Raw genomic sequence first — 12,365 nt, 5'->3', positions numbered from 1 at the left:
TATAAGAAAAAGTTAAACGTTTTTACACCATTTTGCTGTTCTATTAATTTTGACATTCAGAACAAACCAGGATCATGACTGTAATCAAATGTGTGCAAAAACAAGAACCCTTTTCTTTTAAATATGTCATTTTTATGCTCGCATGATGTGCTTCTTCGTTTTTATTTTTCAAGTAAATGAATTACCTTTACTTGAATAATAGGGGATTTAAACGACTTGATCCCTCATTTAACTCAACAACTCTTCTGCAATAAAGACTTGCCAAATGGAGACTTCCATTTCTTATGTGCTGAAATGTTCTGTGTTCGGAAATATTTTGGAAATTTGTAGTGAGACCAAATTGTAAATGTGAAATGTTTCCTGTATTTGTTCTAAATTAATCTTGGAAACAGCAAAAAACTTTTGGAAGCATCTATTCAGGCATCATGTATACGTTTCCTTCAGAGTCTGGAGCCAATCAAAGTTGACATTGGGCAAAGTATGTAAAAGTGAAGCAGCATAGTGCCATGTCAGTCTGGATTAACAGGATCTGCTTGGTTTAACATTTGATCCAAGAAACTTTAGCTGTGTTATTTGATCCATGTGTGACTTGAAGATACAAAACACTGGCCTAGCTGACTCTAATGGAAAAAGTCTGTATATATTCTATATAGATTATTGTTAAAAACATTCCCACAAAACCAACAATTCATCTCGTATTTAACATCTGATTTCTCTTATTTATCAGTGTCAAAAACATCCACATAAAATATGTTTTGCCCCATTCACTGTTCATTGAAAAACATATACATCATTACAGACTAGTTCATGGTCTTCCTGTTATTAAATAGTTTTAGCACTGATCTACATTTTTTAAAAACTCTGCCCTTTACAAAGGTCCACTGTAACAACACTATTAAAAAATACATTCTTTGTTCTACAATAAATAAAGCATTTCTATTTTTAAAATAATTCTTCTAAATCTTTTTGTTTGGTTGTTTTTACTTTCTAGCCTGTTCTCCAAGTTCTAGCTGAATTTCACTTATAGTAATTCCTGAAGTATATGTTTAGTAAATTGTACAAACTGGCATTCTCTTCTGAAGTAATTGGACAGATCATAAGGACGTGACCTGCTGCATTAAATTTGCAACTGATACAAAGTAATTTAAATACAATTTAAAGGTATAACATTTGTAAATGACCCATATCATGCATAGTGGCTATAGGGTGGTTTTTATGACAACTATAAACTTTTTCACCAATAAAAAAAAACGTACCCACAGATTCTTGAAACCCCTTCTTCCAGATTCAAAAAGAGCTCAAGATTCAGTAAGTTTCTTCAAATGATGGTTCAAATGTTCTGAGAAAGGAGGGATATTTGTGCACCACTTGACAACAAAAACATATTGTTCTTTCGGAAAGGCAACCTTTTTTGTTCATGGCTGACTTGTCCTCGGTACATTTCCTCAATCTACAAAACAGAACGAGTTCCTTGTCTGCTGAAACCAGAGTTTATGCGCACAACCACAGTTTGGCAACAGCTGCTGCAACAGTCAGCAAAAGTGATGATTTGAGTCTCCTGCTGCCAACCATACAATCAGAAACCAAACCTGGGGTAATTTCCAGACTGTTTAACAGTCAAATCTCACAGTGAAAGTGAGGTAACATAAGATCGGTGGTAGGAAAAGTACTCATGTATTAAATACAGTAAGTAAAAGTACCAACGCAAAAGTATAAAATATTCACTTAAAGGTACATGTCCTGCATTCCAAGTCCTACTAAATTTGAGATATTATTGTAAAACATACCTCAATTGTATGTATCTTGTGAAAAAATGGGTTGTTAGGATGTTTTTCTTCTTGTTTGTTTTTGTCCTTTTTGCTTATCCTCTGAGTTCGCCACAGCGGATCATTTGATTGATTGTTGAGTTGGCAGAGTTTGTTTTTTTTAACGCCGGATTCCCTTCCTGACGCAACCCTCCCCAAATTCTACCGGGCTTGGGACCAGCACTGCACGGCTGGGCATGGGAATGGGCTGTTGGGGGTTCAGTGTCTTGCCCAGAGACACTTCGACATGTGGTCAGTACCCTATGGTCAGTAGGTAGGCACTCTACCAACTGAGCCACTGCCGCCCCTATTGAGCCACTGCTTGTAGGAGTAATATACTGTTATTAGGCTGTTGATACTTATTACATATATAGTTATTACTGTTGATACCTATTAAGCTGTTTATACTTGCTGTAAGCAGCATTCTACTGTTGGAACTGTTAAAGGTGGAACTAGCTTTAACTAATTTAGATATAGTTTAGTGCTCGCTAGTGAGTCCAACCCCCAGATAAAACTGAATTGTGAGATGATTAGTGGAAAAACAAAAAATGAAAGGGTAGCACCTTACATTACATCTTGATAGTACCAGGGTCATAGTGGGGTAACAGTGTGGAAATAACAAGGTATCATTATTAATATCTAATTAATATCTGTCTAATAACAATGTATCTAGTGTGTAATATTGCCATAATCACTACGTAATAGTGGTGTAATTTTTTTTTTGTATTTACAATTTACCAGGGTAATGCTGATATATAAAAATAATAATTATAATGTCATGCAATTACTAAGAAATAAGCAGATAACAGCTGGATATAGCTGGGAAAATAGAACCAAAAATACATAGTTAATAATGTGGAACTTAACTCTATAGTAGCTGAGTTATAGTAATCACCTGGAAACCTACCTGTTAGTTCTGTGTAATAATCATGAATGTTAATGAATGTAAATGAATGTAAAATTCCTGTTTGTATGCACTGTTCCTGTTTGTAGCTCTTATAGTTATACAAATTCTGCAAGATGGATTTCCAAATAATTATTTCAGCACTTGATGTTTAGTTTCCACATACTACCCATGTGAACATTTCCCATATCAAGCTGGTACTTGGTAATTACTTTGACATAATAATTACATGACATACAGTTTGACATAAACCAAGACAGCATACCTAAATCAATATGCAAAATATGCATTGTGTTGAAATGTTTTTCTAATCTTTTTTTTTAACTGATTATTTGACATCTTCAGTTCTCAAACTTATATTTAAGTGAATACGTCAGGGAAGCTTAGCATCACAGTGGGTGTGCAGAGCACAAGCATGCAGGACCTAAATGCAGATAATACACAGGCAGGTCAAATGACAGTGAGAGAAAACACAAAGAAGGGACAAACAGATATGTAAAGAAGGACAGAACACATAATTGGGGGGTTGACAAGGATTCAACAGCATGAAGGACATACAACAATTATGGAGAAAAGGGAACAGGTAGGTGGGTGAGTGGGTAGGGAAGGTCAACTTACTCACATAGAAAGTCCGGGAGGGAAAGTCTGAGGGGAAATGATGGACACTGGAGGATTGACATTTGAAAATGTTTGTCATTGCAAGAGACTGAGGAGGGGTAAATAATTCATAGAATTCTGTCTCTGCCAGTTTGGTTGAAATGAGAACATACTGACATCTGAGGCCCTTTTTCCTGTTTTTCCGTGAGAGGTCATAAGTTTGTTGTTTTTTTGTGTGTGCCTGTGTGTGTGTGTGCGCACGCGTGTGTGCGTGCATGTGCGTGTTTGCTAACATCTTAAAGCCAGTAAATATAGCTGACAAACAATTATTTTGAAATGCAGTAGTGAGGAAGACCAATGTAGTATGTAGTAGTCATAGTTTCATAGTATGCTTAGCTGGAGTACTTCAGGAAATATATTTAGTTACTGCATACATTGACAGGCTGTGATGCATATGTGTGATTTGGTGGTGGTGATACACAGAATTTAATCAAGTTCGAAATGGTTTTAGTTATTTTATCTCTAATCTCAATCCTTTTCGCTTTCTTTTTCATGCTGGATGGTTTGGAGGCCCCCTGGTGGCTGCAAAAACCTATAAAGCAACTTATACCCTGTTAGCTTCTGCCGTAGGTTGATCATGCTTGAAGAAGTATTGCAAAATAATTTGGACCATGTTTATTAAAAACATATACCCTCAGCTAATAATTGGGTGACCAAGATATGTTTAATAATTTCTCACACAGGCCACATGATAAAACATTGTCAGTTGCTGCTTCTCTTGCTCCTAATGTTAAATGGATACATGTGGGCTTAAATGTAGGGTCTCAGTTTAGGATAGATGACATGTGCCATAAAATATACAAAATAGGTAAATGACTCTTGAAATCTGTGTATAAATGCATGAAACTCATTCTATACTATAGTCTGTGTTACTGCTTAACCATTATATTATTAGTGCAAAATGGGAAAATAAATAACATCAAAATGATTATTGTGGTAACACTTTACTATAAGTTCACTATGAATTTTTTAATGCTAGCATTTGTGCACAACAAAACTGTTTCCCATAAAGACACATTGTATTTTAATATAGGTTTTATTATAATTTTTTCTCCTCAGTGGTTCGGTGGTAGAGCATTGGGTTGGGATACAGAAGGCCGCTGGTTCAAATGGCATGGGGATAGTTTGTGGGGATAGTTTTAAGGTTGATGTCTTGTGACAAAGTCTGGCAAAAGAACAATTTACGTCACGGTTCTCATAAGGTAGCTGTGTTAACGCTTTCGGTCTTTCTGTAGAAAATCTTTGGTCGAGAGGACTTTAATGATGAAAAACTCTAAAACGGAAGTTATGCTAAAGCTAAAAGTATTAGCTTGACAAAATGTGTGAGCAGAAATCAAAGACGTTTGGCTGCAGTTAAGAACTTCAGATACCCGATAGATTTAATTTATTTAAATGTAAATAAATGTAAGTTTTTTAATGCATTGACAATTTCAATTTTAAATCTTGTGTTCTTTTACTAGAATGACAGATTAAACATGCCTTTGCATTTGTGTCACAGCTGGGTGCACATGCAAAATAAGGTGAATCACAGAACCTGCATTTTTTTTTTTACATCAAATAGAAGTATGAAGATGTTCTGTTCAATACAATGTTTCAGAAAATGCAAAGTCTCCGACAAGTTGCAGGAAGCAACAGAAATGCAGTAAAATAAATACAAATACAAGATTTAAAACAAAGCAAAGACAAATAACACACAGCAGCCCTGGTGGTATTTCTTTCAGAAAATAAAAAATATATGTGCAGACAGAGAAGACATAATTGTGAGACATATTGACTAATTAGCTTTCCCTCCTATCTGAAATGTTACATTTACTTTTTGCCACTTCTACAGTAACATCACAAGTTTGTATTTAAACTTGCAAAACACCTTAAATATACCTAACACACCACATCCTATCTAAATTCAACTTGCATTGTATTGTTATTAAAGTCTGTAATTTCCTTAACAACACCCCCCATATATGCAGATTGTTCATAACTCTGCCAGAGCTGCTATTAAAGGTGGAAGTGTTCTACACAACCTGATGCCCTGTGCACATAAAATATCATAAAACTGGTTTGAAATAATTACAATAATGACTTGAATACTTCAAAAGGTGATATGGGAGGCACAATCAAGGGAAATCCACTCAGGGCTGAAAAGAGCTAAAGAAGCATTTGGGGAATATCTTATAGCAAATAAGAAATGAATGTTTTTCACAATTTTATCATCACAAAAAGCTTTAAAGAGAGGAAAGTATATCAAATGCTACTTAATTTAGTGATAACAGTTGAAAACTGTAAGAGGAATAATAAGATTTTAAAATAAACACTGAGGAACTACAGGCTCAGAAGATTTCTTTATGTTTCATTGTTTAGGTTTAGGTTAGGTTGATGTAGAGTTTCATGGATGTCTGGCTCTTTCATTGATAAGAATCAATTACTTTACGCTTTTGTTAGAGATGGCTTAGTAGCTGAAGGATCCGATAAGATGGTACAAGTTCAAAGAGTTTTAGCAATAATGTCCAGATGGTTGTCCGACCTAAATAGAATAATGAGTCACTGAATTTGTGTTATGTGTTAAACTTTTTAAGTTCCTATAGTTTCAGGATTTTAGACTCACCAGAGTTTTAGTGAGCTGTGGTAAGAAAGAGAGTGGATGTGAAGAATGCCATTTTTTGCATGTGACCATATTAAGAATTGACAAATTCAGAGAAGGAAGAATGCTATACCTTCGTGACATCTGTGATGTGTTTTTCAAAAGAGTGATGAGTTGACAATGAAGCAGATGATCCCGTTGTCAATGCTATGGAAGATGTTTGATACATGGCATTTGGTTAACAATAAAGATTCAAGTTTTATCTTTATTAAAGTGTTTTTGGTCAACAAAGACTCAGCAGTAAATAAACATTATTAAAGCCTGGGGAGATGATCAGGAACTAGGACAGATAGACAGACATATAGAGTAAATAATTAGTAGCATGCAATTCGCAAAGGAACCAAGTATAATATTAGATGTACAATAATAGAAGTATTATATTCTTTAAATGTAGTTTATTTGAACTCTTCACAGGGCTGTCATTAAAAAAAGACACACCTTTTCTTATCTTATAATAAGTGAAGTGAACATGGACTTAGTCAGTGGGCCTCATATCTCCTTTACATTTAAAACAGTATCTGTTTTGATTCAGCAACACTTGATTTTGTGGCTCTAAAGGACGTTAGAAAATTAAATGAAATTCTTTTTCACACTGGTTAAATACAATATATGGTCAGTAGGTAGGCACTTTACTACTACTAATAATGATTATTAATATTAATAGTAGTAGGTGTTTTAAGAGACAGGGTTTTATTTTGAAGTTGGGTACCGGAAGTGTAACGGCTAACCGTAGGCTGTTGGCGCTACATGCGGGCTGATCGCATCGCATTCCAACGTGAGCGAGATGTAACCGCTGTGCGGACTTTATGTCTTCAAACCGTCTTCAGCCGCAATAAGAAGGAATAAAATGTCCAACTTGAAAGAGTCCAGCACTTGTCCTGACGGCTACAGGGCTTTAAGCACAAGTGAGCTGCAGGAGCTTTTACAAAACGACGACAAAATGGACCAAATCGTTGGACTCAATGAGAAGGTGGGTACTGTATCCTCTGTTACCCAAAGTGCCGTGAGCAATTTGCACTGGATCAACGCTTTGTCTAATCTCGTCTCTCTCATCACGCCGTGCTTCCTTTGATTTCAGTCTTTGCGTTTTTCGTGTGAAATTGAGCGTTTCTGTGTTTTTGATCATCACAATTAACGCGCACTGTGTATCGCAAATCCGCTCTCCATGGCTCATCGATTGTCTGCGTGGCGAGTGCTGGTGGACTTCCCACAAATCCCGGTCTTCTAATATTTGCGGTTGATTATTAGTTTCTGAAGCGATGATAAAACGGCCATTTCTGCGTGTTCTCTATCCAAACAGGTATTTATTGCTACAATCGTTCTTGTTGCCCAGGAAGCATCACATAGAGGTTTTGAAACCCCCGAAACGCGCAGTTACGTGGTTTGAGTCTCTCCACCGAACTCCGTTTAAGAATCTGGCAATGGAGCATCTCTCTATCTGCTTGGGGTCCTGTACACGAGGCGGATGATGACTTGAGAAAACATTTAGTTTTCATGGAATGTTATTCACATCGGCATTAACTAAGTAGATACAGCATTACCTTTTTGATTAAAATTCCAACTTTCGCAACTAGTCGTTCTCAGTTTTCTTGCCACTACAGGTTTTCTAGTTAGTTTGCAGGATCAGATTCAAATCAGAAATGTAAATTTTTTACTGCAAAACCCGGTCTGTTGACACGCTGGATTTGCGCCGAATTAAAGACGAGTTAATGATTTTCACAAAACACCTAAAACTGCATTATTTTGTATGTGAAGGCTTGCGAATAAAGATGACGACTAGAAATTGTGAGAATGCAATAAAGGAATTTCACGTGCAGTACCCTCCATGTCATGTTTCAGGGCTTGCTGTAACCATGTGGAAATAATGCAATTAACGAGTTGTTAATTAGAAGGGAATGGGATGTGTAACATAACTGTCAATTTCTTTGCCTGCATCAAACACTGGTAATGTTTCAGGAAACTTAAGAAAACCAAATGCCGTCCAACAATCTCAGCTGGTTTCTTCAGTGATAGTTACCATAGTTGCTGCAAGTTAAAGATAATCCACATCATTTGACTTGGTTTTATTTGGAGATGCTCAAACAGAAAATACCATCTCTGTCAGGAATTAGCAGGCTCTGAAATTGCATGGCTTTCACAGTCATGGGTGGGGTGATAACAACAGTGGGTGCAGTGAAACATAACATGAGTTAGTCATCATAATGCTCACTGTTCTCAGTGTGACTGTGCTAACATCTACTTAGTTGAGCATTAACAAAATTCAGCTACTCATAACTTTTCCCCATTTCAAAAACTGCTACACTGGATTCATGGAGTCCCTTCTTGACGTGTAACATGGAAAAAATGGACTAAATGTCACATGATTTTTCTTTTTTTTTTTTTTGCTTAGTACCAAAGAGAGACATTTCTCATTTGCCCCGTTCATTTGTGAAGGATGTGACATTTGAAACCAGGTTCTGTGAATGAATGAGTTGGGAAATGGAGCCAAAGTGGCTAAACCTCACCATAGAGGTCATACAATCCTCCCCTAGGGGCTGAGCAGAGTCCAGTTCCCAGTCCAGAAAGCATTAGAGGTGTCGTAGTGAATATTTACCCAGGGTCACCTTTATGTGTCAATATTAGACTGATAAACAGAACAGAACTATGCAGATACCAGAAATGTTCGTGGTGTCTGACTGTTCTGTGGCAGACTATTTCACAACCCATCGCTCATTCCCATATGAGCTTCAGCAGCAGACTGGTTCAATAATCCCAAAAATAATGATGAGTGTTATGTAATATATTAAGGTTATTTGCGTCTTTTGTTATTTATAGGTGTTTAATAGAAAACATCTTGAAAAGTGAGGCCCTGAAAATAGCATGTTTTGTATTGATACTGAAACAATTTTCTAAATGAATCCATTGTTCCCATACAGACACTAAAACCAACAATGAATTGCTTCTTCTCACGGCTAATGTCCAACAGTTTGCAAGCTGGACTAACCTATTTGTCTGTGCCATAGACCTCGGTTGTTATCCAAGAAATGAGTAAAAAGACATCGGGCGGACACAGTGTTCACTCTGGGGGACATTTCTAAAACTGCTTGGCTGAGGAGTTTCCCTAAATGCTCATATTCATCATAACTTTGTACAGCAGTGGAAATCTGCAGCTGAAATAAATCCCAATGATTAAAAGTGGATAAATGTTTACTGTTATGTAAATTTAAGGTGGTTTCATATATTTTGTCACAATAGAATATGGTAGAAATTTTCCTCTGACAGCCACCCCAATAAAAATGGGAGCTCTGCCCCTGTGTGTTAACCAAGTAGTCGCTAACTTCATCAGCCTGCTGTATAAAAATACATATCACACTATGAGGGCAGTGTTTCTTAGTCAATTCATTCTATATTGATCCATTATATCTGCCTTAAAATGATTCCAGATAGTGCAAGGAGAGAGCTACGGAGTTGGCTTTCGGTTTAACACTTGCAGTACATAGGCTTTCATTTCAGTACAGACCTGGTGTTACTCTCTTTCATAGAAAAGACTTTACATTTTGTCATTGTTTTTTCAGACTGACTGTAAAATTGATGGCTTCGGTTTGCAGAAGCCTCATTAGGTTTCAGCCTCATTTAGGATGAAAGAGAAACACCTATTTACGGCATTTCATGTGGTCAGACGCGTTGAACCACACAAAACAACAGCACTACTCTTCGTCTTCTCTGGTGCAGAACTACAGTCTCTTAAGTGTCATTTGTCAGAGATGGTAAACACTGTCAGCCCTGCTTTACAGCTCGTGCATCAAAACACAAAAAACCCTTACTCCCAGAAGACCGTAGGAGTTGTTTGATATAGGGAGGACAAACTAACACAGGAAATGGATTGTTAGCTTTTATTCCTGTTTAGGGAAATTTGGACGGATGATTAGAAAGTTTTTTTTTTTTTTTTCTTATGAATGAACAGCTGATCTGTATTGTCTCTTTCTTCATTTGACTAAAGGGTACATTCTGAAAATTCATGTGAACTTGGGACTCATACATTCTTTTTGATGACCCGTAAAATATGAGACAGATGCTCTGTACAACACTGGACTCAATGAAAAAGCCTTTGGGCCCAAAGTGACTAACTGTTGAAAGAAAGCAATTGAGCAAGAGAAGTATCCGACTGGGCAGAATCACAGGAATGCTGAGGCTGATGGAGTAGTCAAAAGAGGATTCTGATTTTTGCAGTGTGACGCACACAAAGCTTTGTGTCAGTGTTTGAGACGCCAGCCAATTCTTTACAGCGATCCTTTCAGTATTGTTTGGCAAAACATAAAGGGAGTGGCATTCATTTTAATAATTTATAGTTTTCGTATGTTCTCTAGACTGTGTGACATTCCCACCCTCCCCCCACATTCATGTACAGTTTTCACTATTTCAATATTTAGGATTTGATGTATTCTACATACATAATGACACTTTTTATAATGTAAGTAAAGATGACATAAGAAGAGTTAAGATGGGCAACAACTGGCCAAATAATTTTCTATAAAGTAACAAAAAGATGAATCAACTATTTGTTGATTATTTGGTAAATATATACCCTCCAAAATAAAAGGCCCTGACTTATCCACATGCATATTATTGCAATTTCTAATGTCTAGTTCAAAGTTTAGCTCAACAACAAACACAGAGGTATCTTATGAATGACAAAAATGTGTGGATATTGATTTTGCTTGACGCTGAGAATAAATAACTTAATCTCCCCCTTTTTGTAAACTTTTGAACACTTTTTTTTTTCAGTTGCAGGACCTTCAAATGGACAGGGAGATGCTGTTGACCTCCAACCGGAGCTTGGCTGAGGAAAGCCTCGCCCAAAAACCCCGCCTTAATAACGGCAAACTCCAACTGGCAGATAAATACCAGAAACTGTCCAAGCTGGCAAAAATATGCTGGGAAAAACAGAGTAATCTTGGTGAGTTTAACCATTTGCTGAATTGCCAAAGAGCGGGCACGGGGGGCGGTGTTTCTGGTTTTATATACAGTATATGGGACTGTTGAAACATAGGCAAGTAAAGTGTGGTTTGGGATTTTCCTGGTTCAATTGAGTAGGTAAATATGGCTGAAGACACTTTTTTTAATTTTGGAGAATTTGCTTCTGTATAACATTTACATTAAGTCATTTGGCAGATGCTTTTATCCAAAGTGACTTGAATTAAGATACAGAGTAAGCAAAAAAAAAATCTAATACATAACGGAGGAATCATGGAAAGCGAAGTGCCATGAGAAGTGCTGACCTTAAATATAGTGTTAAGCAGCTGAATATCACTGTATCATTATGTGCCTAGATAACCACAGACCTTTCATAAGATTTGATGTTGACTTCAGTGAAAAATTAGAGAAAGCTCAAGAAAAGGTTGAGTCCTAACCACTTAAGGGTAAAACTAATTATACGTGATATCCCACTGTGGCTCCTCATTGTCTTCCCTTGTAATTGCAGTAAGACACATGGCCTTTACTGTGCACTTTGAGACATAGAAAGCAAAATAAATTAAAATTGCTTTTGACTCACTGTGACACTCACTAGTACGGAAAATGAGGGAAGTTTCACATCAGAGTGTGAAAAAGCTGCAGAGTGTCAGTGAGATGAGTCCTCAACAGCTCAGCTAAAGTCTCAGCATGACTGGAGTTTGGTCATGGGAACAAAATGAGCATATCAAATGCCAGCAGGAAGCTTGCAGCAGTTGTCAAGGAATTTGTGGGGTGAAAAGGGCCTTGTCTTTGTTTAGGCGATTCAGGCTTTTGACGGGGCAGCTCTAGGGCACCACCAGAGGATGTCTTCTAAGCCTCTGCCCTAAATTTTTAAGCCTTATGGGCGACCTTTAAAAGTCTCTCACAGTGTAGGAGGCCAGGCAAGAGCAGGTGATGACATAAATCCTACAGCATTCATTTTCATAGGTAATGTCAACCGCTACTTATTTATTACACAGTGTCAGCTTTAATGGAGCAGGCCCAGTGTGACGTTTACCCTCTTGAAAAGGCATTGCCGGATTTCTGCCTCAGCTGCTGGCCAGTGATGGAAGTCGGGAGGAATGTTAAACTTCCTCTCAATGTGTGTGCGCGCTTTACACAGATGCTATCCCACCTCCCCAGCAGAGCAGGATGGGCGGGGGTCCATCCTTCCTCTGTACAACATCTGATTCTCATTTGATGCAACAAGGGAACCGGGAAAAAAAGATGAATGAGGAGGGTTTTCTTGAAGCATGTTGTCGTAGTAGAAACAAACTGTGGAGTGGATCAAGGAAGACAGCTGTATTGTTCAATGCATCCTGCTGTTTGGTGGACCTTATCTGTGGCCAGAAAAAGCTGAATGAGTGGTTTGGTCCCCAGGTGGAGTTTG

General features: G+C 37.4%; 1 protein-coding gene across 1 annotated transcript in view; it reads left to right on the top strand.

Annotated features, from left to right (window-relative positions):
* Positions 1 to 6,724: 6,724 nt before the first annotated feature.
* Positions 6,725 to 12,365, top strand: part of vps37d (VPS37D subunit of ESCRT-I) — a 33,023-nt gene continuing 27,382 nt past the window's right edge. The window contains exons 1-2 of the mRNA XM_067492053.1: positions 6,725 to 6,974; positions 10,769 to 10,940. Coding sequence (XP_067348154.1) covers positions 6,852 to 6,974; positions 10,769 to 10,940 — 295 coding nt within the window. The 5' untranslated portion in view covers positions 6,725 to 6,851. The remainder of the gene's footprint in view (positions 6,975 to 10,768; positions 10,941 to 12,365) is intronic.

Source organism: Channa argus, chromosome 22, assembly GCF_033026475.1.
Source record: "Channa argus isolate prfri chromosome 22, Channa argus male v1.0, whole genome shotgun sequence".
Taxonomy (NCBI): domain Eukaryota; kingdom Metazoa; phylum Chordata; class Actinopteri; order Anabantiformes; family Channidae; genus Channa; species Channa argus.
Note: the sequence above shows the minus strand (reverse complement) of the source record. Positions and strands in the feature narration are given on the sequence as shown.